The sequence below is a fragment of the Microcaecilia unicolor genome, chromosome 5 (assembly GCF_901765095.1).
Source record: "Microcaecilia unicolor chromosome 5, aMicUni1.1, whole genome shotgun sequence".
In the NCBI taxonomy this organism is placed as follows: Eukaryota; Metazoa; Chordata; class Amphibia; order Gymnophiona; family Siphonopidae; genus Microcaecilia; species Microcaecilia unicolor.
This window is the reverse complement of record NC_044035.1, coordinates 171299425-171326031: the sequence shown is the minus strand read 5'-3', so window position 1 is coordinate 171326031 and position 26607 is coordinate 171299425. Positions and strand designations below refer to the sequence as shown.

The 26607-nt window shown below is 43.6% G+C and overlaps 1 protein-coding gene and 1 long non-coding RNA gene across 2 annotated transcripts in view; one reads left to right on the top strand and one right to left on the bottom strand.

Moving 5' to 3' along the window:
* The window catches only part of CNOT1 (CCR4-NOT transcription complex subunit 1), a 1017784-nt gene that overhangs the window by 126150 nt on the left and 865027 nt on the right, over window positions 1-26607 (top strand). The window contains 2 exon segments of the mRNA XM_030203593.1: window positions 5443-5511; window positions 5596-5650. Of these exon segments, the coding sequence (XP_030059453.1) occupies window positions 5443-5511; window positions 5596-5650 (124 nt within the window).
* Window positions 307-22653, bottom strand: LOC115470420. Its single transcript, XR_003942195.1, has 3 exons — window positions 22640-22653; window positions 8505-8508; window positions 307-396 (listed from the first exon to the last, which is right to left on the bottom strand). It is a non-coding gene; the product is annotated as an uncharacterized LOC115470420 (long non-coding RNA).

Below are 26607 nucleotides of genomic sequence, written 5' to 3'. Positions count from 1 at the left end.
TTAAGGGCTTCTGAGAAGGATACCTGGGGCAGTTTGCAGACTCCTGTGGGAGTCCTTGGGTTTCCCGCAGCTTCCCAAGGGTGAGGTCGGAGGCTCATTCGACCCGTGCGGCTGTTCTGTGGCAGCGAGAGCCTTAAGCAGCAGCTTGGAAAGTACTGACTACCTGAAAGTTTTCTGGTGAACATGCCAGTGCCTCGCTTGGTGATTTTATGGTTTGGATGCACCCTCTTACAGTTGCACTAAGAATATTTCTGGACCCTCAAGGAGGTTCAGGGTGTGTGTACATTATTAGTGGAGGGGAGAAAGGGGTCAGGATTAGGGATCCTACTGTAGGTTTTTCACTCTTTCCCTTTCTCAGAGTATGGCAGTACAGATGGGGTGTAGTTGGGCTTAGGACTGTTGACTCCATGTTTCTGTGAGAAAAATGTTACATTTTGAGGCTAGTGTACTCCTGTCAGGTTTCTCTGTTTGCTTGGTAATTCTGCACTCTGTGCTACCCTGGTGGCATTTGCTCTGTGTGCACCGTTTACATCAAATTAGTTTTATTCAGGAAAGTGGCTGGCCTTTCTGCCTGAAGGTTACAGGTTCAAGGCTGGTTTATCCATCCTATTAGAAACTGTGGACTCTGCTAAGTTTCCAGTGGGGCATATTTTATTTCGTTCTCTTACTGCTTGCCTGAACAGTTATCACTACACTACTGTACTAAAGATTGCCCCCCCCTCTCTTCTTTGCACACTGATGCTGGACACACCATTGCATACTAGTCCCAGCTACCCCAGTATCTGCAGCATACCCAATACCTCTAATTGCTTCTATGGCATTTTTGGCATCTTTTCATGTTATGGGGCACTTAAGATTTCATGAGGAGTGGTCCAGGAACTACTTCAGTGTAGAGGTAGCTTAATAGTTGTTGCAACCAGCTGAGAGTGAGCACAGAGCTCTAGAGGTGCTGCTTCACGACCCGCTATCTAGCGCTCTATGGTGCAACAGCCATATTCTGCTGTGCCATCTGGCTCTTGTTCTCAGCCACAGTTGTTACCTCCAAAGTGCAGCAGTTCTAGTGTACAGCCACACTAGCCAGTTGTTGACCCTCTCTGCAAGCAGTTAGTGCTGGCTCGGGCATCAGACCACTAATGTGGCTTCCAAGTCACATTTGGCAACCTGACTTTTGGAAGTAATCTTGGGACTGGAGAATATTTAGGGCAGTTGGGTAAAGACCTGAGGGACTCCCATGACTCGGAGATTGCCAGGGGATGAGTCTAAGGATGATTTTTAATTCTCTCAATTTTGTCGTAGGTTTTGTGGGACCAGGCAAACCACTTTCAGGGTTTCCGCTTCCACTACGACAAGCCACCTGGGTGCTGGTAGAATGTGCTCGGTTTCAACTCCGTCTACCTATGCCTGCTGCATCTCCCAATGATGGAGTCTCAGTTCACTCCTCGTGTAGGACTCCTGTATGGATTTCAGGAGGAAGGGACCAAGATTGCCATAGCTCAATGTGTCTTAGTTTTTCTATCACACAGTTACAACCTGGACTTCACTACAGTTTTTTCTTGGAGGCTACATGCAAGCTCAATCACTAATATCGGGCAGTTCTTGCCACCTTGCCAATGTTTCTCCCTTTAGGTACAGTCTAGTCTGTACCCAGTTGCAGTTGGGGTAATGGGAAGTTCCCTTTGCTTTGTAGTTCGAACCAGGGAACATCTTTTCAGTTGTTTGGACGTCATAAAAGTCTAGGGTGTTTACGGTTCAACTTTTCACAATTGAAATCTTGCGGTGTGTAATAGTTCAGTCTGGTGGGGAGAGTTTCTAGCCTCCCTTCTTCAGTCCTTAGGATTGGTAATCGGTGTCACCAAGAGTCAGCTGTTTCTAGCACAAATCCTGGCTTATCGGGAGTAAATTATGTTCTGTATAGGCTTGGGAAGTCCTTTCTTCCTTTTTTTCTCCTCGGCAACAGGTGCCAACCCAAGTTAAGTTCTACTTTCCCTATCTGGTCAGGGATATGGGAATAGGTTCGTTATGGGGTCTCTCTTCTTGGACATTCCCCCATGGGCCTGATTCCATATCAGGCCACTTCAGGGGTTCTTTCTGTGCTTTGGTCCCCATCTCTATGGTTCCCTGCAAGCCAGCTTAGTCTCAATGGGTGATTTCAGCACAGCCTTCTGCTGACATTTCAGAAGTTCTCTCTTGAGTTGGCTATCTGCAGCTTGTAGGCTGCTAGGGTGCTCCATAGCTGGTGGCAACAGATTTCAAATCCTTTCCAGAAGGCAGACAGTTGACCACCTCCTCACTTGCCAGATGTGGAGTCGAGGCCAGCTTAGTTGACAATTTTTTCTGATTTGTTTCGGGCGTTGAATAAGCAGACATTTTTGGCAGTCATAGCCTGTTGTTTAATGTGGTTGCGCTGCTGGACGACAGATCCAGCTTCTAATGGTAGCTGGTTCAGCTCCCTTTTTCAGGGCAAGCTATTGTTTGAGGACTCAGTGAAGTTGGCAGAAGATCTGGGTGACTCATAGACTCAGCGTCTTCCTGAGGACATGTCTACACGTTCTTTTCGGTTGGGTTGGGCTCGGCCTTATCTCTATGACACCAGGTCTGTCATCCGAGGCAGCCTAGTTTTCTTCAGCGATCTAGTCTAGGCAGGATCTCAGAATTCCTGACTTCATCCATTCGAGATCCTCCAGATTTCTACTGAAGGGGTGACTGGTCGCATAGTCCTGTCTTTTTGCATATGGTGGTTTCTGCCTTCCATCCCATTCCACCTTTGTCTCTTCCCGCTTCTTGGACATTGACCATGTACTCCTATGCTATTTAGAAGTGACCAGCGATTTCCGTTGGTCAAATCTTTGCTTCGTGCTTTGCTCAGGACCTTAGGAAGGTAATGCAGTTTCTAAAACCATGCTGGTTCACCATTTGGCAGATGCGGGCGTAGCGATTTTGATGTCAGGGAGAGCAGACCTTTTGTAAAATAGGCATCTGTGTGAAGCTTAAGGGCTGATCTGCTTAGGCGTTATTTCATTCAAAATTCATTTAAGGGATCTGCAACTCCCCTTGTACCGCATAGTGCGGCAATGTCTGGGGTGACCCAATGAGCAGAAGTGGCTTCCTACATAAGCTCACCATTTTAAGGTTGGCAGATGCAGCAGTGACAGGATCAGAAGCAAAAGAGACTTGGGTATTGTAAGCCCACAGGGGTGCTCTCAGGTGTGCAGTGGCCCTCTAGTGGTTCCTGCCTGTACCTGGCTAGTCCTTTGCTTCAGGGAGCAACCTTGAAACAAGACTTCTCTAGGACTCTGGTGACTCGGGCCTCTATGTTTGGGCCTCCCCTTTCCCTCAGGGTGACCTCTTCATTAACCTTCAGTCCTGGCCCGGCCTCCCCGCTGTAACTCCTGGTAACCGACCCATTTTACCAGTTCTTCTGGTGGGGCCCCCTGGTCAACCTTCTCTGGAAGATAGCGCGGATTCCTTTGCTTACAGAAATATGCAAATTAGCTGATTACATGTAAATTCAGTTTATTGGAACTATGCTCCAGTCTTGTGGGAACCTGGCTTTCCCACTATTATTCTTTTACTGCAATTCACCCCCAGAGACCATTTACTGTGGGACACCTGGGTCTCCGGGTATAACAGCCACCACTCCTGGATAGGACCTTCTTTACTCACATTAACCTTAATGTCCTATCCTCCACCCCACGGCTGTTAGTCCATTCTCATTAGCAACTGTACATAACCATAGTACCCAGATCCTGGCCCCCCCACCAGGTAAGTACCTCTTTGGGTTTGGAGGGAACCTTCTCCTGACCCTTCTCTTGAGCTCTCCTTCAGCAGGCCTCTTTCTCCAGTCCCCTGCTTGTAATCCTCTGGCTCTGGGTGTTGCAGGTCCCCCCATCTTCTCTCCCCTCCCTTGGCTTAGAGGGTGCTTTTTATAGGGTGCCCAATAATCCATCCCACCTCTCTTTAGGCCTCTCCCCCTGCTTCCAGAAAGGTCCGCACCCAGAACTCTCTCCACCTTTCCAGCTTCCACTCAGAGAGTTCCCCCTGGTGGCCTCCCCAGGAAAGTACAGGTCCTATGCCACGAGCACCCCTTAACCGTTCCTTCTGGTCACTACCATGGACTATCCTCTTTGGCTCCCTCTAGTGGCCAGAACAGGGCATTTTCAGGTTTCCGGTAGGCGAGCGCCATCTGGCGGCCTCCTCATGTAAGGGCAGACACTGTGTTTATCACAGTATGTAGGAAGGCGGTGACTCCTTACTGAACATTCACACTGTGGTGGGATCATCAGATTCCTGACCTGCTGAGTCAAAATGCCTCCCGGCATAGCCTCATGCTGGTCACTGACTGGCTGGTCAGAAGAAAAGGGATCTGGTTTTGAGAGCTGTGGTGGCCATTGGCTGAGAGAGACAATTTCTTCGGCTGGCCTTTATATGGGGCAGTCTCCCGTTCTGGGTAGCAGCGCTTTCTTCTAGATCGTAGTTGACTTCCTTTTCCGAGTCCCGTCTGGCTTCTGTGGCTGCCCTTTGAAGTTCGCCCACTTGGTCCTCTGTCGTCCTGCCTTGGATGGTTTTTGCAGATCGTCCACTTGATCTGCTGTCCTTCCCTTGCTAGGTTTTGCAGGCCTGACGTGGCAGCGCATGTAGCCGCGGCCTGTGGAGCATTGCTTCAGTCTGCTGTGATTGTAGTACTCCGCCCACTTGAGGACTGCTTTGGTACATCCCACAAGTCTCTGGACTGATCTGTTGGATGCTATGGAAAGTAAAATTAGTCCTTACCTGATGATTCTTTCCATTAGTCTCAACAGATCAATCCAGAGGCCTGCCCTTTGTTCCGGGTTGAGTGTTTTCTTCTAGTTGCCTCAGTTTCATCAGATTCCTTCATTTGATTTTTTTGACTACAAAAAAAAAAAAATCAAAACATAAAGGAAACCTGTTACCCTCTTGTAGGAGCAGTTGAAGAGCTTACATGGGCCTTATTTAGGCAGGAGAGGACTTACTGTTAGATTTCTTTTTCCTTCTTCCATTGTTTTGGTATCGATGATACTGAAGTTAAGGTGACTGCACATGACCACATATAGTAAACCTCTGAAGTTCTCTCTATCTGCCTCTGCTGGTAGAGGGACATAACCTACACTGGATTGATCTGTTGGGACTAATGGAAAGAAAATGATCAGGTAAGGACTAATTTTACCTTTGCTTTTCATGTTTGTTAGATGCATTTTCAGTTTCTTAAAACATTTTTTTTTTACATGCACAAATTATATGGACACTAATTCTTAGGTTAATACAAATACAACTTTGTTCACATTAAAAACAAAGTTGCCAAATAAAACAAGTACATGCTAATGAAAAGAAGTTCTTAATAAGCTATTTCGGTCCATGAAGAAATCAGTGGCAGCATGGTGTGCTTTTAACTGAAATGTGTACTTTTTTTTGTTTTGTTTTCAGAGTCTAAAGCCCTCTCCCCATTTATTTGCTCAGCTGACTAAAGCACTCAAATTAAGCAAGGTTCAAGAGGTGAGTTTCAGGCTTTAGTTATAAGATGTGAAATGCTTGGTTAATGCAAGTTGTTGAGACATTTGTCCTCTCCCTTGTTCATAGGTAATTTTTGGCCTTGCTTTACTGAATTCTTCTAGCTTGGATCTACGAGGGTTTGGTAAGTGACCAACTTTCTGGTTTCTGAACCAAAACATATAAGAACATATGTGCCTAGAAAATTAGAGGCAAATGTATTCCCCACAATTCAGTTGTAAATATTTTTGTTTCCTCTAAAATTTTTAATCTTGTATAAGAATTTATTCTCTCCTACTGAATATTCCCCTTTTGTAGAGTTTTTTTTTTTTTTTTTTTAGTAAAGGTGTGTGCAGCCCCAACATTTTAATTTTTAGTTTCTTAGGTAAATATTTTAGGGCAGTTCTGGAACTAATGTTCTTGGTAAATAGTGTCAGCGCACAGGAAAAAACCTGAAATAATTTCATTTCAGCCTTGAAATGACATGGGACATGTTGCTGACATTTCCTAGTTATTTCAAATGAATGCATATCCCTTACTGTTGATCAAAATGATCCTTTCTTTAACCTGACAAGACCAGCTCAAAGCCATTGGGTTATGCTAGTCAGCTAGGAAATGGAGACATGCAGAGCTCTATTCTAATTAATGCCTAAGGGCACTGTGCAATCCAAGCTTGTCGGTATTTTTCTGCAGCAGATGGGGGACAGGCTTACTGTGTAGTTGTGTTTTTACATTTTTTTTTTTTTAGTTCGATCTCCTCTTTATTGAATTTTTATGATGGTACTGTTCTGGTTGGTTGAACTAATTCTAGTTGAGCTAGGAGATAGCACGTCTTCAAAACTTGTCTTTGTTGGGAGATAATCAGTTTGCCCCCCCCCCCCCCCCCCCCCATGAGCTTCTTTTTCTGCTTTAAAAAAAGAAAACTACAGAAGAAATGGCTCTCCTGCCATGTTTTTGGTATTTACCTCTATAATGCTGCATTTTTGTCTACAGGAAATAGTATCAGCTCAAGGCATTAGTAGTCTTACAGAACAGAGTTAACAGTAGCTTTGGTATTGTAAAAGAATCAACGGAGAAAAAGAGGAAGGAAAGTTTGTTCCTCAACAGGACATATCACTGGCTGAGCTTCGGCAGTTTTACTACTACTACTTATTTCTATAGCGCTACAATGAAGGTCACAAAGCTGAGAGACAAAAGAATGAAAGATTCTTAGCTGCAAAGAATTAGTTCCCACTTACTGGAAAAGTATATTTTTCGGGGAATTCTCCCCCCCCCCCCCCAAGCAGGATATGAAACTCTCTCCTGCTAGGGGACTATTCCAGGGGTTCTTTGTCTGCAGTGTACCTTTATAGTACTGTGGTGCCCACTCACCTCTCCCCTACCCTGAACCAATGAGAAGCCTTGCATGTACACCGGAGAATACTCATAGAGTGTACTGGGGTCCTTGCACACCTGTTCTGTAACTTATATTAGTAACAAGTCAGTTGGGCTGCCATGGCAACGGGGGTCTTATCAGATTTTGTGATTAGGCAAACATTCCGGCATGTAACTGTGAGTGGAGAGTACAGTAGCACACAGAAAAGGTAAAACCAAAGGAATAGGCCAGAAATTTCCAGAACATCTATAGGCAGTAAGTATAGTGAGCTTAGGTGCTCCTTCAATCTGGGGCTTGAGTATCTGGGAATGCTTCTCAACCCAGTCCTTGAGGCACACCCAACCAGTCCTGTTTTCAGGATATCCACAATGAATTTGCATGAGATTTGCAAGCACTGCCTTTGGTATGCAGATCTATCTCATGTATATGCATATGTATTATGGATATCCTAAAAACCTGCTTGTGTTCCCTGAGGGCTAGGTTGAGAAACACTGGGGGGTGGCTTCCTGTTTTCTATGACCCAGGGGAGCTTGGGTGGGCAAGCAGTGCTTTACTGACAACAGCATTTTGCCAAGAGCAGCCTAATTAGTTTTATGGTTAAAGGCAGTAATTTTGGTGGTTTTTGTGGTGGTCTATAAAAGCTCTGTCAGAATATGCCTAGCCCCTGCGGTGTCTGCAAACACAGTTTGAGGTATTCCATTTCTTGCTGTGCCGACTGTGAAAAGGATCCTGTGGGGCTTCTGTAATGGAGAGTTGGGGAGGAAATTTTCCCTGGAGGGGTTTTTGAGCGTTTACGCATATAGATGATTTCTGGGGTAAGGCACAGGAATTTCAGCCATTCTGTCTCCCTTCTCTGCTGCTCTTCATCATGCATATTTGTCAGGGACATCTTTGAAACAGCCTAGGACCTCAGGGGGTTTCCTTAAGCCCCTGGGAGCAGGAAAGCTCTTCTCACAGTTCATTTTACTTTAACCTCCAAGACTAACTTAATAGAAGACTTTCTGTCAAAGTCAATAACAAGCACAGAGAAACCTGTGTTTACCTTAAAATATTTATACTTTGTAAGTTGCTGGATCCAGGACTGGGAGTCCAGTCCGTTCTATGTTTTTTGTGGAGCTATTAGATCATGCTTAGCAGTCGGCTGAAGGTTTCCCTTCAATTCTTTGAAAGAATGGAGCTCTCTGTGGGAGAGGGAGATGTGCTAATTTGCACTAATTCTAAAACTCAGGAATTAAGTATTTCAGGTGCCTTTGCAGGATTGAGCCCCTACCCAAAATGCCTCCTGACCTGAGGTGTAAGACTTTCTAAAGCTGCCTGGTGCATCCTGTCATTAATTTTCTCTTGACTGAGTAGGAGCTTCTGAGGTGGTAGAGATATGGGTTAACCTTACTCCTTGAAGATTTAAACAGAGAACGTGGATGCTCTGGTAACAGCAGTTACGAAGACATCCTCATGGTAAGTAGTATGGATTTGAAAAGCCTTTCTTAGTCAGCAAACTTTAAAACCTTGCTGGACCATATTTTTCTGGTGCAATCTTTAGGTCTCCAGGCATTTCTGGATGGCCTGTATTTCCAGGGCTTATCTGCATTAGGTGCAGTAGAACACTGATGCGCCTTTTCTCCACAGTGCTGGTCTTGCTGGTCCTTGTATATCTCTGCATCTTTCAAAGAAGTTTGGCTTTTGAAGGCAATTGTGTTATATGATTTCTTTAGTATGTCATCCAGGAGCATAGCACTTCTAGTCTGACACCTTTTGTGGCGCTGCTTTAGGTCAGTTGGCACAGCTTCAAAGACTACTCTTTAGCAGGCTTCCCTTTTGTAGAAAGTTACTGTTTGGATAAGATTTGGAAATCTGGTGGAGTTGGTAAATCCCAACCCCAGCCTTGTTGGAAAATAATCCAAAGGCTCTTCACTGGTTTCTAGCAGATATTTCATAGCACCTCAACTCATGAAACTCATATCTTTCAGCACTTTCCATCATGCACATTTTGCTCTCCTTTGATATTTGCAGAAGGGTTGGCGTTCAAGGATCTTCAGAGCAGCTGTGACCTGTGGACCTATCCCTCAATGTGATCAGCAGTCACCTTTCAGGGTTTTTTGAGAAATGGGTTCAGATTGTCTGTGCTGTGTGTGTTAGATATGATCAAACATAGTTACAGACTTATTTTGTTCTGCCCAGTTGCATTCATTTGTCTCCGTGTTGCTCCTAGACAAGGTGGTGGCAGTACTTGATCTTCAAAACCTGGGAAGTCAGCTGTCCTGGTTCCTGGGGAACCAAAAGGTATTTGGTGCTATTAAAAGTCTTGTCACTGTATTCTAGATGTAAGCTGTATATCGGATGCAGTGAGTGGCACATTTCAGGAGAGACATTGAGATTGCTGCAGTTCTCTGAGGAGAGTTTCACAGCTCAGTCTCAAGGAAGCTTGTTTTGTTAGTTTCTTTTCAGACAATCTTGACTCTAGGCTGGCTTTGAGCTGTGCCTTTGAGGTTTCTACCAAAAGAAAGTCTGTTTATCCTACTTAGTTGGCTCTTAGTGCAAGCTAGGAACAGGAAGGTACTCTTGACAGCTCAGGTGCTACAAATTGGCAGTCTGTCAGCTCGGTTATCAAGATTATGTAGAGTTTTAATACTCACCGAGATCTTTCAGTATCCAGCAGCCGGATTGGATGCCAGGTTGGGGAAAGGTTTTTGTTTCCTCTCCCTTACTAACCAGTGGCTTTGAAAGCTCCAGACTTAGATCCAGCAGCCAACTTTATCGGCTCCTTTAGCTTGGGGCCCACATGTATGTCAGGCTCTATGTTGGTAAATATTGAAGTGGTTCCTTGGGCTTAATCTTACATGTGTTACTGCTGAGCTGCACATTTTCTATGTGCATCACAAATGAGTAGCAATTTTTTTTTTATGGCTTCAGGCTTCCAATCTTTGGAAGGTCATGGGTGTCATATCTCCTAATTAGACATTCCTTGTCACTAGCAGCAGATTAATTCAGAAACTCTGTTATGACCATCTACCAGTAGGTGGAGATGAGAGGAATACTAACTGACCAGAATCCTTACTGTCCTATATGACAGTTCAGTTTGTCCTCTATCTCCAGCAGGTGGTGGATGGCTACATAGGCCTTCTCTGGCATATGCGGCTGTGTATTAGGAGGGGGTTGAGCGCTATTAAAATCCAGCAGTATGCCTCTGAGAAACTGAGAGCTTCCCTGATAACAGCACTGGGGTGAGTACACTTTTTAAGTTCATTACTATTGGCTCTGGCTTACCACTGCTTTACTTTTTCTCCTTTTGCGGCCGAAACAACTAAAGGTGGCTCCCGCAGCAGGGTGCAGAGAGCAAGTTTCTTAAGTCGAGCATTTCTGTATGAAAGCTTTATTTAGTCATAACTGGCATTCGTCCAGGAGAATTTCTCACATCTTTAGCTCCAGGAAACGTACTTCTATATTCCCATTTGGCTTCACTAACGCTTTTTACAGTTTACAGTCCTGGGAAGACACTTCCAATTCAGGACAATGCATTTCGGCCTTTCTACAACACCCAGAACCTTTTCCAAAGTAATGGTAGTTGTGGCAGCATTTCTGAGGATGGGAGTGAGAGTTCATCCATACTTGATGACTGGCTGATTTCTTCCAAGAAAGTCTGAGTCACTTCTTGACTAATAGATCTTTCGCAGTACCTAGGTTGGGTAGTCAATTTTCCCAAAAGCCAGTTACACCCATCCCAAAGTCTGGAGTATTTAGGGGTTCATTTTGACACACTGCACGGCACAGTATTTCTGCCGAATCACAGGAAGGGATGAGATTCAAAGCCAGATTCTGAACTTGTATCAAGTGATGAACATAATCCCATGTGTGAGGATTCAAGTTCTGGGATACCGGATAGTGACCCTTGATGTTCCCTGGGCCAGAGGTCACATGAGGCCTCTTCAGCAGTCTCATCTTGCTAGTCCCGTTATCAAGATTAAAATCTTGGTCTATTTTGGACCCAGCAGCTGAAATTCAGTATGACATGTTGGCTTCAGTCTAACAGACTAACAGTCTCCTCGAGAGAACTGTGTTGTTGGCAAGGCATGTGGATCTCATCTCCATCACAATGCTCAAGATCTTTGGTCCAAAGCAGAAGCCCTCTGACCAGTCTGGAACTTAGAGTTGTCCGGAAGGCTCTATGGGCCTTTCAGCCCATAGTTGGGGAAACCCAGTATGGATCCTATTGGACAGTGCAAAGACAGCAGTTTACATGAACAGACAAGGGGGTTATTCTCGGTGCTCATCTTGATGTGGAGGCTCATATCTTGATTCAGTGGGCGGAAAGACACGTGCTTATGATTTCTGCAGCTCACACTGCCAGAAAATTGAACATCCAAGCAGATTATCTGAGCAGGATTTCTCTAGACCAGGGGAATGAGTTATCAGAAGCAGCTAGAGATGAAATTTCTCTACATCTTCCCTCCCTGGCCAATGATAGGAAGAGTTCCCACAAGATCCTGTTTCATCCAGGACAGGTAATTCTCATAGCTCCAGATTGACAAAGAAGACATTGATATGTAGATTCTGTTCAACTCCTCATACACAATCCCTTTGGACTTCCCCTGATCCAGGGTCTGCTTTATCAGGGATCATTCAAATGAAGATCTCCTCCCCCCCTTTGTCTTATGGCTTGACTATTGAAAGGTCAAAATTAAGGAAGAAAGGTTATCTTGAAGTACTTACTACTTAGATTTGGAGATATTTTGAGGCCTGGTGTTCAGAAAGCTATTTCTCCTTTTCATCCTTCCTTGCCTTTAAGAAGGGCCTAGCTTATAACTGAGTTCAGGTGGTGGCATTATCTTTCTATCAAATGTCTAGAATATTTCTCTTTAGTTGCTTATCCTGATGTAGTACATTTTCTTAAGGGAGTAGTCAATCTTAGGCTGCCTCTTTGTTCTCCTTGTCCTGAAGTGAATCTTAATCTAGTGCTCAAGGATCTTCAGAAATATCCCTCTGAGCCATTGAAGAAAGCTGCTCTGAACAGTCTTAAAATGAAGGCTGTTTCTAGTAGCTATTAAATCTAGAAGAATTTCTGAACTGCAGGCCCTGTCATGTAGAAATCCATTCCTTCACTTCTCTGAAGCTGGGGTATCACAACTGTTCCAACCTTCCTACTGAAGGTTATCTCTGCTTTTTACATTAACCAGCCTTTATTTCTCCCTTCTTTCAGAAAAGAATGTGAAAGGGATTATCATATGTTGCATTCTCTTGATGTATGCCAAATTCTTAATTATCTGGAGGTCACTAATTTTTGCTGGCCAGATCATCATTGTTCCCTTTTTTTGGGCCCCAAATAAAGGTAATGCAGCCTCGAAAGCTATGATTGCTCAATTGGATTAAAGAATCCATTTGTACTGCATATGTTCTTAATCTATTCTGTTCTTGAGAACTCACTAGGCGAGAGTGCTTTCTACTTCATCAGTAGTGTCTCATGCCTTTTCTCTTTAAGAGATTTGAAGAGAGTGGCTGCATGGTCCTCTTTGCACGTTTTCTAAGCATTATCAAGTGATATAGCGACTGGATTGGAAGCAGCTTTTGGAGCATTGGTGCATGCTTTGCTATATCCCATAAGTTCCTGGTTTCATCTGCTGCTAGTGACGAGGAAAAATCTTACCTGATCGTTTCCCTTAATCACAGCAGATGAATCCAGAAACCCACCCTCAGTGACTTGTCATTGGTTTCTCTGTTCAGGTTTGCTGCTTAAAGTTCCTCTTACCTCAAGTTTCTGTTCATGGTTCATTTCTGTTTAGTGTGGGGGAAGAAGGTGTAGTTCTTCATAGCAGGAGATACCATCTAAGTGCCACTTGACACATCAACACACATACAGCCATTTTGTTTGTTTTTTTGTTTTTTTTATACCATCCATTTCCTAATTAGAGATCTTCTTGTTTTCATCCCACACCTTTTTGAATTCCATCACTGTTTTTGTCTCTACCATCTCCCTCAGAAGGCCTTCCAAGGATGAAAGCCTACAAGTTCAAGGGGATGTTCCAGTTGAGATGGGTATATTCAATTCAGATATTCTGGAAATCAACTAGAACTTTTCCAGTTTCACAAAACAATTTTCTTTGTCAGGGAAAAAGGACCTCTGACTAAGCTCAATGATAAAATTGCCACCATATTTGTGGCTGCTTTCATCATTGAGCAGAACGTCAATCATTGGTCCAAAAAACCCATTATTGCAAACTTGCTTTTTATTTACTTTAAATTTTCAATTATCAAATCCTCTTTTTTTTTTTTTTTTTTTTTTTTTTTGCTTTTATAATCACATTTCTTAAAATAATCATGGAGGCTACATTAACATGTCACTTAACGAAGACCCTGACAGGCACCTGTTTCGGCTGGCTTCTTCGGATGATCTTCAGAGACAACAATTGTGGAGCTGATCCTGGACTCTTATCCTGATACCTCTTCAGCTATGCTGGATACACTTGCCTTGATGTCTAAGGATTGGGTGCTTTGGATGTTAGACATTGGATTAAGTTTCTTAATCTGAAGATTAATCTTTCCTGGATGTTTCTAAGACACACACAAGAAACAATTTCTTGTTGAGACCAGGGGTAATACAACTGGGTGCATTTATTTTTCTTGAAATTTCTTTGTAAATGTGCAATAATATTTACATGCTGTTGAGACAGACATTGGAAGCAATTGCTTGCCTTGGGATTTGTAGTATGGAGTGTTGCCATGGTTTGGAAAACAAGCTACTGGGCTAAATTCACCATTGGTCTGACCCAGTATGGCTACTCTTATGTTCTTGTCATCCGACATAGCCCGGCACAGAGAACTTCTCAGCTACTCTTCCACACTTTTGCCACCCATGTCTAAGCGAGACTACCTTTTTTTTTTTTTTTAAGAAATCCATGGAGCAATGGTGATGTGCTCGCCCGTTATCTTAGCTCGTGTCTCTTTGGCTTTGAGGCCTTGTTTCCTTAACAAGCGCTAATCGAGACAAGTCTTTTCCTTTGGCTTTTCTTTCCCATAATTTTTTTTAGTGTTCTCAGCAATTAAGTTTTTATATTCTCCACTGCTGGTCAGGCCCCCTTAGGCAGGAGTGCTTCAATAAGGACATTTTTTCTTCCATTTTTTCCCACAATTGAGCTGTTTGATGTAGCTTTGGCTATTTTCCCTTTTGTGTCCCTAAACTCTCCCAGTGATTTTAAGAAGTTCTCAGTGTGCCTGGGCAATGTTACTGACACACATAATTGGTGCTTGTCATATCTGGGGCCTGGCCATAGTGTCTGTTGACATATGTCAGAACAATTAGGAGTTGAGAAGCAGTGCAAAAGTTTTTTTTTTTTTTTTTTTTTTAAATTTATGCCGCTCTTGGAACAATCCATTGAAATGGTTAAAAATATCTGAGCTAGTAGATTACAAAATGCCTACTCAGGGAAAAAAAATGACCTGGAAGGGAGTCCTATTGGGCCAAGGTGAGGTAAAAAAATGCCAACTCTTGTGTGGAGTCCAGTCTTGCCTGGATAGCGAGTCACTAATCAGTTTTGGTTTTGGGTTCGTAATGACTAGTGGACATTAAGGAATGAATAGATTTGCTAAATAGTGTGGTTGGCTTAAAATACTTTGTGCATTATGTACATAAGCATCGCCATGCCGGGGACAGACCAAGGGTCCATCGAGCCCAGCATCCGACAGTGGCCAAAAGAACAATTTGTCCCACCCATCCCAGAAATAGTGGATTATTCCCATGTCCATTTAATAACATTCTATGGCCTTTTCCTCCAGGAAGCCGTCCAACCCTTTTTTAAAGTCCGCAAAGTCAACCGCCTTAACCACTTTTTCCAGCAACAAATTCCACAGTCTAACTACGCGTTGAGTGAAGAAAAATTTCCTTTTAGTTTTACATTTGAAATTTACACAGTAGCCAGTATGCTGCTTTCAGTAATGGAGTAGCACCTGTAACTACCCTAACAGCTAAACTTAGACTTATATGTTGTGGAAGACCATTGAAGAGATGATTAGCATACTCAAGTCTACTCATAAAGCATGTATCAAATTTACAGAATGAGCGCTTATCTAGAATTGGTCTGAGGGATCTAATTAAGCTTAAAGATCCAAAACATTTGAGGCTGTGCTGAAATATGCGTCAAACATAATTTGGTGTCTAGTTACACTTAAAATCTTTAAGATGGGCACAAGCATCAGATCTTGTCCATGTTTTGGGGGCTAAACAAATGGAACTTTACCAGAAGTACTAATCCACAAGGTCTTAGACTTTGAAGGATCTAACTATGGTGGTCATTTAGCCAGTTGAGCACTTTAAGCAAGATCTGGTTTCAAAGAATTCACAAATAAAACTAATTTATCTGCATACATACGAGTATATACCCCTGATTCTTGAATTAACAATGCAGGAGGACTGAGAAATTAACAGTAGAGACAACAAACTCTGGGGGACTCCACAAAACAAAAAAAACACATGATTGTGGTGACTGAACATAAAAATGATCTGTCACTCAAAATGAATGGAACCATTGAAATTTACCATTAAACCAATATCCTCTAAATGATCAGATGATGCTGATCATGAGGCCAAATGCTGCTGATAATCTAGTGAGACAATTGCCATATTGCCTTTAACTGTTCATGGATATCACTAACCAAAGAGACCATCTCTGTGCGGTCTCAAGAAATCTGGTCCATCAACTTTGGCATCGGTCCTTATGGTTACTGGAGTTGCATCATACACTGGGGATGCATCAGCATCAAAATTGAGGTGGTCTCTACCTGTTTAAACATTGAGCATCAATAGTGTCCACTGGGACAACATTGTCTGGAAGAGACCAAGAAGCATTGGCACCAGTCCCCTTCAAGGCGCAGTGCCAGGAACACCTGGGTATTGGCATCACAGATACCTGAGAAACGTCCACACTGTGAGGGTGACTACCCTTCCATGGCTTTGGTGCAGATATGCCAACCTCCACTGTGTAGGGAACAGCCTTCTGATTTGATTGTGATGCCTTCTATGGACTTGACTACACTGGTTGGGCCCCTGCCTTTACCGGTGTGGAAGAGCTGGGGTGCCTTCCTGACCAATGTGATGCCAAGATCTTGAGGGTGTAAACATTGTTTACATTTCAGTTCAGCCCCTTATGTCCTTGCTTTGGCATTAGCAGCATTGCCTGGAAGAGCATTGACATTGATACCAGCTGATATGATATTGGTATCCAGTCCCTCAAGGAGGAAGCCTTTTTGGGGCCCAGGACTCTGCCTGTTCCCCAGTGCTCTTACCCAGAGCCTGGACATGAGTCCAGTCGACAATTATAGACTGAGAATTATTACTGACTCTGAACAGGAACCAGAAGTCTTATCATGGGGGGGGGGGGGGGTCTCAGTCTCCCTACAAATTCCTTCCTTCCCCATTTTCGAGATGGCTCCAGTGTATCCCATTAAAGTTGGAATCTGAAGATGGGCCCAGAGGTGAATTATTAGACGTGCTTGGCTTTGATGCCCCTGTGCCTTGAAGGGGACTGGTGCTGATGCTTCTTTGGCGTCTGCCAGACAGTGGTGTCCCAGTGGGCATATCTGCACCAAAGCCTTGGAAGGGTAGTGCCTATTGACAACATTCTTAAGGTGGTATAGATGAAGCACTGGGAGATCCCCCCCCCTTCTGTACCACCTGTTTGTAAGAAGGCAGATTCCATGTACAGAGTCCAGAAGGCTCTTGGATTTGAGAAGCTCCAGCTTCCGCACCACTCCACGGTCTTCACATTTGCACTCGAGACAAAAGCTCCAAGACTCATTCCTCTGTGCCCTGGGGAAGGATGCTAGTGATTTGAAGTCTTTTGGGAGGAAGGTGTTGCAGAATGCTGTGCTATCATCCTGCATACTCTTACCAGCTCTTTGTGAGCAAGCACTTGTGGAACCTAGTGCGCAGTGTAGAAGAATTTGCAGACACTCTGCCACCTGAGAAGGTTGCAGAACTCCTCCAGATAGTAGCCAAGCAATAGGAGTGCAGAAAACATATGGCCCTATGATCATTTTGATGTGGCATCCAGGGCCTCTTCCATGGCTATTGGGATATGCAGACTTTGCCTGGTTGCATGCCTCAGACATAGATTCAGGAGAAGCTGCTGATCATTCTGTACCAAGTGACATCTTTTTGGAGATCAAGGTGGAGGTCGCTGAGTTCAAGTGAACTGATACCATAAGGGGACTGACCAAGATGGCGTCGAGTTCAGACGCGTTATGCTGAGTTCCGGAGAACTTTTTCCTAAATAAGCTGTTTCCTTACTAAGAGAGAGGGAAAAATGAGAGGAGGTTACTCCTTACCCTCTGTGGACCCTACTCTTACACAGATGCCGATTACAGCATACGCGACGCCAACTACACCAAGGGGCGTTCTGCTGTCCGGTTCAGAGAGGAGTCCCGGCTTGGAAAGTGAAGTTTCACTTAGCCCACGAAGTCCAGTAAAACAGGTTCTGCAGGTGGAGAGCAAGCTGAGAGGTATGCTCGCTTCGCCATCGGAAGTCGAGGCAATACGAGTGAAGAAGCCCTCCCAAGTTATGGCGTCGCCTCAAGAGGGAGAATCTCCTGAAACTCAGAACCTTTTGCCTACTCCAACGGAAAACGGGCAAAATAAGATCACTTCAGAGTCCAGTTCTGCTGCACCACTAGAAGGTGAAACGCAACCTAATCCTGAGATAACCCTGCAACCGTTGGTTAAACCACCTAAGGTAACACTCGAATCTCTGTAGTCAGCTATGGAATCTCTGCACAAGGTTTGTTTAACTTTTGTTTCCAATACAACGTTAAATATCTCAGATAGACTCCTTACAATCTCAGATGGTCCTTCAAGAAGCAAATTTGAAGAAATATGATATCTCGTTATCCCAAGTTAAAGAAACAGAATGTAAATTGCTTCAGAATGCTGACATGGTTAATCGTAAAATAGAGAACTTGAAATGGGGCCAGACTATTAAACTTGAGAATATTAAATTTTCATTCTGTGAAATATATCTTCCCCGAGGGACTTGTTTCAAAGATTTCTGAAATACCCTGATAATGGGCTTCCTCCATTTCAAAAACAATATTACCGTCCCAATCGAGAAGCCAGAATAAAAACTTTACCGACTTTGAATATTTCCTCAGAGATTTTGGATATTTCTGCTCTTCTTGAGACTTCACAAGATGAGGTGGACTTTAGGTCTACCTTGTTGGCTTCTTTTGTCTTTTTACAAGATAAAGGGGCCCTATTAAGACTTTATTTGAGACAGCCAACTCCACTTCTTGGGAGAAAAAGTTCAAATATTTCCAGATGTTTCTAGATCGACACAAGATAGAAGGAAAAGATTTCTATGAGACAAGAGGTTTTGAACTTGGGTGCTAAAAAGATTTCCTTGCAAATGCGTACTTCAAATGGAAAACACAATATTTCATTTCTTTGAACCAGCTCAACTTCGAACATTCATTGATGCAAGAATTCCTAAATGGCTTATAGTGATTCTCTGGATTTAAAATAGAAGATGTAAATGTTGGATCTTTAAACTCCTTTTTTTTCTTTCTTATGAATAGTTTCTTTTTAAAAACATCCTTATCCTCTTTATAGGATTTGTGTTTCAGTCTCCCCTTATCTTGTGGACTACTGCCTATAAATGTTAATGTTGAAAATGGAAATTTTCCCTGATTGCTAGTTTCTTTGCAACTTTTGGCATATTTCTTGTCAAAGTTCACTTTGGAAATTGTTTAAAATTTATAAAAAAACAACAACCTGATACCGTAAAGTCACTCTGTGCCCTTTCTTTTTTTTGTTTTGTTACATTTGTACCCCGCGCTTTCCCACTCATGGCAGGCTCAATGCGGCTTACATGGGGCAATGGAGGGTTAAGTGACTTGCCCAGAGTCACAAGGAGCTGCCTGTGCCTGAAGTGGGAATCAAACTCAGTTCCCCAGGACCGGTCCACCACCCTAACCACTAGGCCACTCCTCCACTCCTGGCAGGCTCAATGCGGCTTACATGGGGCAATGGAGGATTAAGTGACTTGCCCAGAGTCACAAGGAGCTGCCTGTGCCTGAAGTGGGAATCGAACTCAGTTCCTCAGTTCCCCTGGACCAAAGTCCACCACCCTAACCACTAGGCCACTCCTCCACTCTTGTGGTGCGACTTTGTCTTCTAGGAGTTATTTGGGCGCAGGGCAAAGGAGAATCTACTATTCTCATAGGTGTAGGTTTCCTCCTGCCATTCCCAGCCCACCCACTGCTCTAATTTCCAGCATGAGGCTCAGAGCTCAAGTCTCAACCAGGTCCCCAGTCTAAGTAAGGGACGAGTTTTTGACTGGCTGCAGGAGAGCATAGGCACAGTATTAAAAAAAAAAAAAAAAAAAAAAAGTAATTTAACTGTTCTAGATGGCCTACTGGTAGGGAGGATGAAGTTTATCCAAGACAGGTCACACCTTGTAACCTTGGAGCACTGGGTCTACAAAATAGTCCAGGTGGGGGTTACGTACTTTATTTGTGAAAACTCCTTCAATTGCCCACCGAGAGTTTTTCAAAATTGAGCTCTCGGCCCTAGGAATTACCTACACAGGAACTCTCTTCCCTCTTGCAGGCCAGTGCAGTAGAACCTTTTCCAACAAGGAAAAAAAAGGAAGAGGTTTTACTCCCAAGTGTTTCGTGGTCCCTAAGAGAGGATTTTGTCCCATCCTAGACCTAAGGACCTTAAGTACTTGGCAAAAGAAAAGTTCAGTATGGTTTCCCTAGCCACCTTAATCTCCATGTTTAGGGCAAACAATTGGCTATGTTCTCTGGATTTAAAGGATGCTTATATCCACATCCAGATACTTCCTGTGATTGAGGTGTATCTTGGTTTTCGAGTTGGGAACCACCACTACCAGTAATTGTGTTCTGCCGTTTTGCCTGTCTTACAGTAGTCGCAGAATTACCGCAGACTGAGTGCATGTCTTTCCCTAACTGAATGATTGGCTGATAAGTGTGTAGATATCCAGGATAGTCCTGTCAGGACTATTTGGGGGCTAGAGCCAACTAGGGTTCTTAATTATTCAGTCACCTTTTTTTTTTTTTTTTTTTGGTTACATTTGTACCCCGCGCTTTCCCACTCATGGCAGGCTCAATGCGGCTTACATGGAGCAATGGAGGGTTAAGTGACTTGCCCAGAGTCACAAGGAGCTGCCTGTGCCTGAAGTGGGAATCAAACTCAGTTCCTCAGTTCCCCAGGACCAAAGTCCACCACCTTAACCACTAGGCCCTGCTAGACATGACTCAGGCCTTCCAGACCAGCATATAGCTAGCAGGTCATAGTTCGCAGATGGTTGATTTAGGCCACATGGCCTACACTGTGACACCCATGAGTCATCTCCATTTGAGACAAGCCCAGTGTACTCTAGCTCCTAGTGGTTACAGTCCACTGCATTTTTTTCACCCCTCCCCTCTATTTTTAGTTGTAGTTATTGATTTAGTGGTATATTGAAGATGAAAGGTGAAATCACAGCATTCAATTTATGTAGCACTGTAAATGATGGCAGATAGACTTGCATGGTCTATCCAGTCTACCTAATTATGTGGCCAGAGATGTTCCCCAACACTCTATGGAGGCCCCAGTCACCCATGCTTAAATGCTGATTGTCAAGTCTCCACTTTGCCATGCCTATAGGCAGCCAAACATGATGAGGATATGTGATTATAACAAGACTCCAAGTATTGCTGACAGTATTCAGCTTATCAGAAAGATGTCTTCCCCTCCCTCCTGAACTGCACAACACCCTCACGTGCAGCATGTGACAATGAAGTGATCTAAAACACTGGAGTTGTCTGATCTTTTGGCATTTGTGGGGTCTCTGTTCTCACTACCCAAGATAGCACTTCAACAGCCATGTTGTGTTTCTATTACTCTTGCCCAAGATAGCACCTCAGCAACTATATTGTGTTTCCATCATCTTTCTATTTAGGTATCCCATGTCAATCCCATGTTTTTCTATTTAGGTATCCCATGTCAATCCCATGTTTTTCTATTTAGGTATCCCATGTCAATCCCATGTTTTTCTATTTAGGTATCCCATGTCAATCCCATGTTTTTCTATTTAGGTATCCCATGTTTTTCTATTTAGGTATCCCATGTCAATCCCATGTTTTTCTATTTATCACCTTTCCTGGAAGGGCATTCCAGGCATCTACTACTCTCTCTGGAAAAAGTATTTCCTGGTGTTATACCTAAGTCTACCTCCTTGCAACAACTTTTACAGGGACATCGACGCCATCTTTCTTCTGTTGTAATAGGTAAATGATTTCTCCTTTGGATTTCCAAAAATTCCTCTGGTATACAACCACTACACTATCTTTACCAAACAATTTTTTTTAAAGCCATCTGAATAGTAAATTTCAGCAATTGGTGGTATTGGACTAAATCTTTGAGAAGTCAGATTCCATTAACCCCTCTCCCCCATCCCATCCCATCCCCCATTGTGAATACTAGTAATCATTTTTAAATGGAAACTATCCAGTAAAGTCAAGAGATCTGGGTTAGAATAATCTCCAGATGGAGATTAAAATCTCCTGCTATTTATAATATGTTAATATTCCAATACGTTGAAACAAAAAAAAATGCAACTCAAGAGTGTTCCAACTGGAGGCCTGTGTATTAATGACTCACTTCCTCACTAAGACTTGACTTCATTTTATTATGTATTTCTTTTATGAAAAGGAAATCGCAGGATAACAAAACATGCTCTTCATTTTATTATGTATTTCTTTTATGAAAAGGAAATCGCAGGATAACAAAACATGCTCATGTCCACTTCTTCTCTCTCCTCCTCTGGTAATTGAAATCACACAATGTTCCGGATTAAGCATTGAAATTGGAGTACAATAAGATAGCAAAATAGATTATTTCATCTAGATGAGGATGTAATTGTTGACCTCGCCAAGTTATAGAAGTGTCCCATATTTGTGAAAAGATGTCCACTTTTTTGCGCTGTCAAATTTGACGTCAGGCAAATAAAATCAAAATTACGTAGTACTAGTTCAAGTGTCGGTGTATTAATTTGTTTCCAGTATCGGGCAAGCAGCGTCTTGCTTGATGTAAAGAGGTGAGTTGTAAACCTATAGGTATACATTTTGTGGCAAGGGCTTTAAAATGGAGTAAACAGCAATATGCAGTATATGGGTACGTAAAACACGTGGCAATATGTTTTAATATTGTATTGTAAAATTGGATTCGCAACAAATTACTTTTACGCATTATTCTTTATGTATCCTATACTGTTTGTTGTAAGCCACATTGAACTCAAAACTTGTTTGGGATAATGTGGGATATAACTGTCACAAATAAGTAAGTAAATAAATATGCCTTGCCAATATGTCTGAACTTTGGAACATGTCCATCAGATTTGGTAAAAATCTTCCTGCCACATTGTTGCTGGCAGAGAATGGAGCCAGTTTTGTAAATTTGGTAGTCTGTGGTATATACTACCATCTGTGTAGAATTTTTATATTCTGTTTTCAATCATATTCCACGAATAGGGCCCCAAAAAGTGCCCTAAATGACCAGATGACCACTGGAGGGAGTCGGGGATGACCTCCCCTGACTCCCCCAGTGGTCACAAACCCCCTCCCACCACAAAAATATGCCGTTTCACAACTTTTTATGTTCACCCTCAAATGGCACCTCCCTGGCAGCAGTATGCAGGTCACTGGAGCAGTTATTAGGGGGTGCAGTGGACGTCAGGCAGGTAGACCCAGGCCCATCCCCCCCCCCACCTGTTACACTTGTGCTGGTAAATGGGAGCCCTCCACACCGCCCCCCCCCCCAAACCCACTGTACCCACATGTAGGTGCCCCCCTTCACCCCTTAGGGCTATAGTAATGGTGTAGACTTGTGGGTGGTGGGTTTTGAGGAGGATTTGGGGGGCTCAACACCCAAGGGAAGGGTGCTATGCACCTGGGAGCTTTTATCTTTTTTTTTTTTTTGTAAAAGTGCCCCCTAGGGTGCCCGGTTGGTGTCCTGGCATGTGAGGGGGACCAGTGCACTACGACTCCTGGCCCCTCCCACGAACAAATGCCTTGGATTTATTCGTTTTTGAGCTGGGCGCTTTCATTTTCCATTATCGCTGAAAAACAAAAACTCCCAGCTCACAAATTGTCGAATAAAACATGGACGTCTATTTTTTCCCAAAATACGGTTCAGTCCGCCCTTCACGGACCCGTTCTCGGAGATAAACGCCCATGGAGATAGACTTTTTCGTTCGATTTTGCCCCTCTATGTATCTTATAAAACAAAGGCACTCCTGTACCTCCAAAACATTGTGATTGATATAGCATGTCACGCTGTACCCTAGGTAGTTTCTTCCTCCAGATAAAATGTAATGCTTTTTTGGTAAGTGAGTGAAATTATTAGGCAGTGTAAAAGGCAGTGCTATAAATAAAGTAATTTGGGCAAGACAGAGCATGTAATCTTCTTAACTAAGATTAGATTCAACCCTTCCCATTGCTTGAGCTCAGCATATGTTCTTCTAGCAAGGGGGAAAAATAATTCTGTATAGACCTTCAGGAGAAATTGAAATGCTCCTCCCTCCCTCCCCCTCCCCCTCCCCCAAAGGTATTGGATACTATGCTGAGCTGATTTAAAAGGATAGTGGGTTTTGAATTGCTGTACTCCTGGGGACTTGCATTAATATTTAGGATTTCTGATTTAGACATATTAATCTGACATCCTGATATCTGGCCATAATCCTGGAATACACTAGAGCCTACCTTTTGTGTGTACCCCCCCCCCCCCCCCCCCCCCATTTTTACTATTTTTATTGTAGTTCTGCCCTTTCTTCCAATTCTTATGAAGTTCACTATTTCTATTTTATTCTTCTATTACATTGTAAACTGCATAGATGGCACGCCCGTAAGGCAGGGTTGAAAATACCAATAAACTTGATTTTAGAGAGAGTGACCAGGATCAACTAATGTTAATATATCATCTGCAAATAACATTATTTTAGGTCCAAGAAAACAACAGGGTAACCGATCTGCAAACTCCAATATGGAAAACAACCAAAGTAGATACGTGGATGATAAAACAATATTTATTAATAGGTGGTAATAAAATTAGCCCGACACAGGCCGTGTTTCGCCCAACTGGGCTGCATCAGGGTCTACAAGAGAAACAATTATATGTACATTAATAACTTAAAATTTTAAATATAATCTCAGCTAATAAACACTAAACACCATGAAAAAAACATATATCAAAATTAGTAAAATATCATCAAATCGTTTGTACATATATACCACAATATAATATTTGTCATAAACTCAAATATGGAATGGATACATATTATGATATCCAGCCACATTCTGCACGAATGTTGCTGATGTCATCTAGCTGTGCTGCAGCTCCCAAGGCATCTCGTGCTGGACAGGGATAAGACCAAATTTTTCCTAATTTCCAGAAGTTAAAAGATGGCTGCTGCTTAGAGGTCACGGGAGCAGCTAGCTCCGACGGCCCGAGCTGGAAATCGGCTGGGAACGAATTGTCGGCCCCACACGAGCACGGAGGACAGCGGATTAGTGGTCAGCCGCTGTCTGGTCCAGACCAACAGCCTCGCCTCGAGGGTGGAGAGAACGCTGCCGAGCCCAGTACCTCTCGCGGGCATCATTGCCGGGCGAGGCGCCGTTGCCGAGTGCTGACCATGACTTCCTCCCTGCCCAGAGCCGTAGCACTGCCCTGCTGGGCGGGTCGCCACCATTAACTGGACCAGCCTCCGGTGAACATCGAGAGAGGCACCGACCGCCTGGACTCCCACCTGAGGCTGTGGGAAGAAGAGAGCGGAGAGCGCCGCACACGCGGCTGCAGAGTCAAGGAGTGCGGGCGAGGGGAGCAACTGCCGGCGATGCTCACGAGGAGGAACGAGAAGGACATGGGCGGCTCACGGCCGGTCCATGCTGTTCCACGCCGCCCACGCTGACCGCTGGGGTTGAGGCAGCAGCGGGGGAAGGAGCAGTGCAGCGAAGAAGTCCTGGAGATGGGCACCGAGGACTCGGGAGTGGAGCAGCGGCGGAGCCCGAGGCTACTGCCTCTCTCCTCTGGTTGTACCTCCAACTATTGACACAGCTCTCGGGGCTGCGGAGTCTCTGTGCCCTGGGTAATGCCTCCGATCACCAGACTGTGAGTAGACTGTCTACTTTACCCAGGATAGTGAGACTTTGCAATTGACAGGGTTCAGATAGACCTGACAGCAAAAACCAAAGTAAAGACTAATAGATTTGCTGAATGAGTTGAGGACACGTCAGCGTGCCTCCGAAGGAGCCTTCTGTGCGGCATCTGATCATACCTGAGATGTTGGACTTGTGAGGAGAGCAGATTGTTGATCAAACTAGAAGGATAAAATTGGTCTTATGGCTTTGATTGAATCAGCCAGACGTTAACTGGTCTGCACACAAACGAACTTTTAGCTACTGGAGCATTATCTGAGACGGAAGTTTATATACTAGAAGAGATGCTTGAGAAATGTAAAGATTCCATGAAAGTCTAAACCAGTGCTCAAGCACTAGCGTCCTCCCTTACCACATTCCAAAGAGCAATTAAATTAAGTACCATTCCCTGTTCAAGAGAACCTCTCCCCTCTGGGCAAACCTGCCAACAATCAGACAGCCAATTGCACATCTGACACCTCCATGTTAACTTAACTACCTTGGAAGTGCTCTGAAGTTCCCCCACTCCTTCTATCCCTCAGTCTCCAGCCACAGTCAGAAATAAGTCCTAAAGATTCGCTGGTAAGAAGGATGGGAAGCAGTTAGCTGCTAGGAGACAGATTAAAGGAGGACCCAGACTCAAAGCTACTCTCCCCTCTCCCCTGCTCATTAACTTATCACTGAAAAGGAACCCAATACTGATCCCAACAGCTGAAAGGCAAACTAAATAACCACACTAGACCACAACTCCAGATTCCACACCAAAAAACAGTCCTATCACACATCCATCCACCAGAACACGGTCTTATTAGTAGCCACAGGGAACAGAAACCAATATGAATACCCTCAAACTACTCTTAATAATCTACTCCTTAACACTTATACTCTTAATAATCTACTCCTTAACACTTATACTCCTAATAATCTACTCCTTAACACTGATCCACTTAAAAGTAACCACCCCACTTGCAGAAAGTAACATCATACCCATACTACACAATCATCAAAGATTGACCAGATTATACCACACCTCATCAAACTGACAATAACCTAAACAAAGGAAGAACACTAAAATGCGGACAATCACAATGGAAGGGAAAGAGAACATTTTCACCTTAAAGAAACGACAACAAAACTCCACACAATACCAAACACAGAAGACCCATTCCAAACAATCCAAGTGGGCTACATCAACACCAGATCCGCTGTAAATAAAACAGCAATACTAACGGACTGGATCATGTCTGAAAACCTTGACCTACTCTTTCTTAATGAAATCTGGATCCATGATGAAAAGGACCCCATAATCCTAGACCTGTGCCCTCCAGGATACAAAATCATACACTGGACCAGAAAAGGGGAAAAAAAGGCGGAGGCATAGCATTAATCTATCTATCCCATTTTACCACTGAAACCACTGCCGAGTCCATAACACCCCAACTTGAAATTGCCTCAATCAGAATTGATTTGAATTCTGTTTTACAGAATTTGTGTCCTGTTTTACAGACGTCCAGGTAACTGGAACGAAGCCCAGACTAACTTCATAGTCTTCA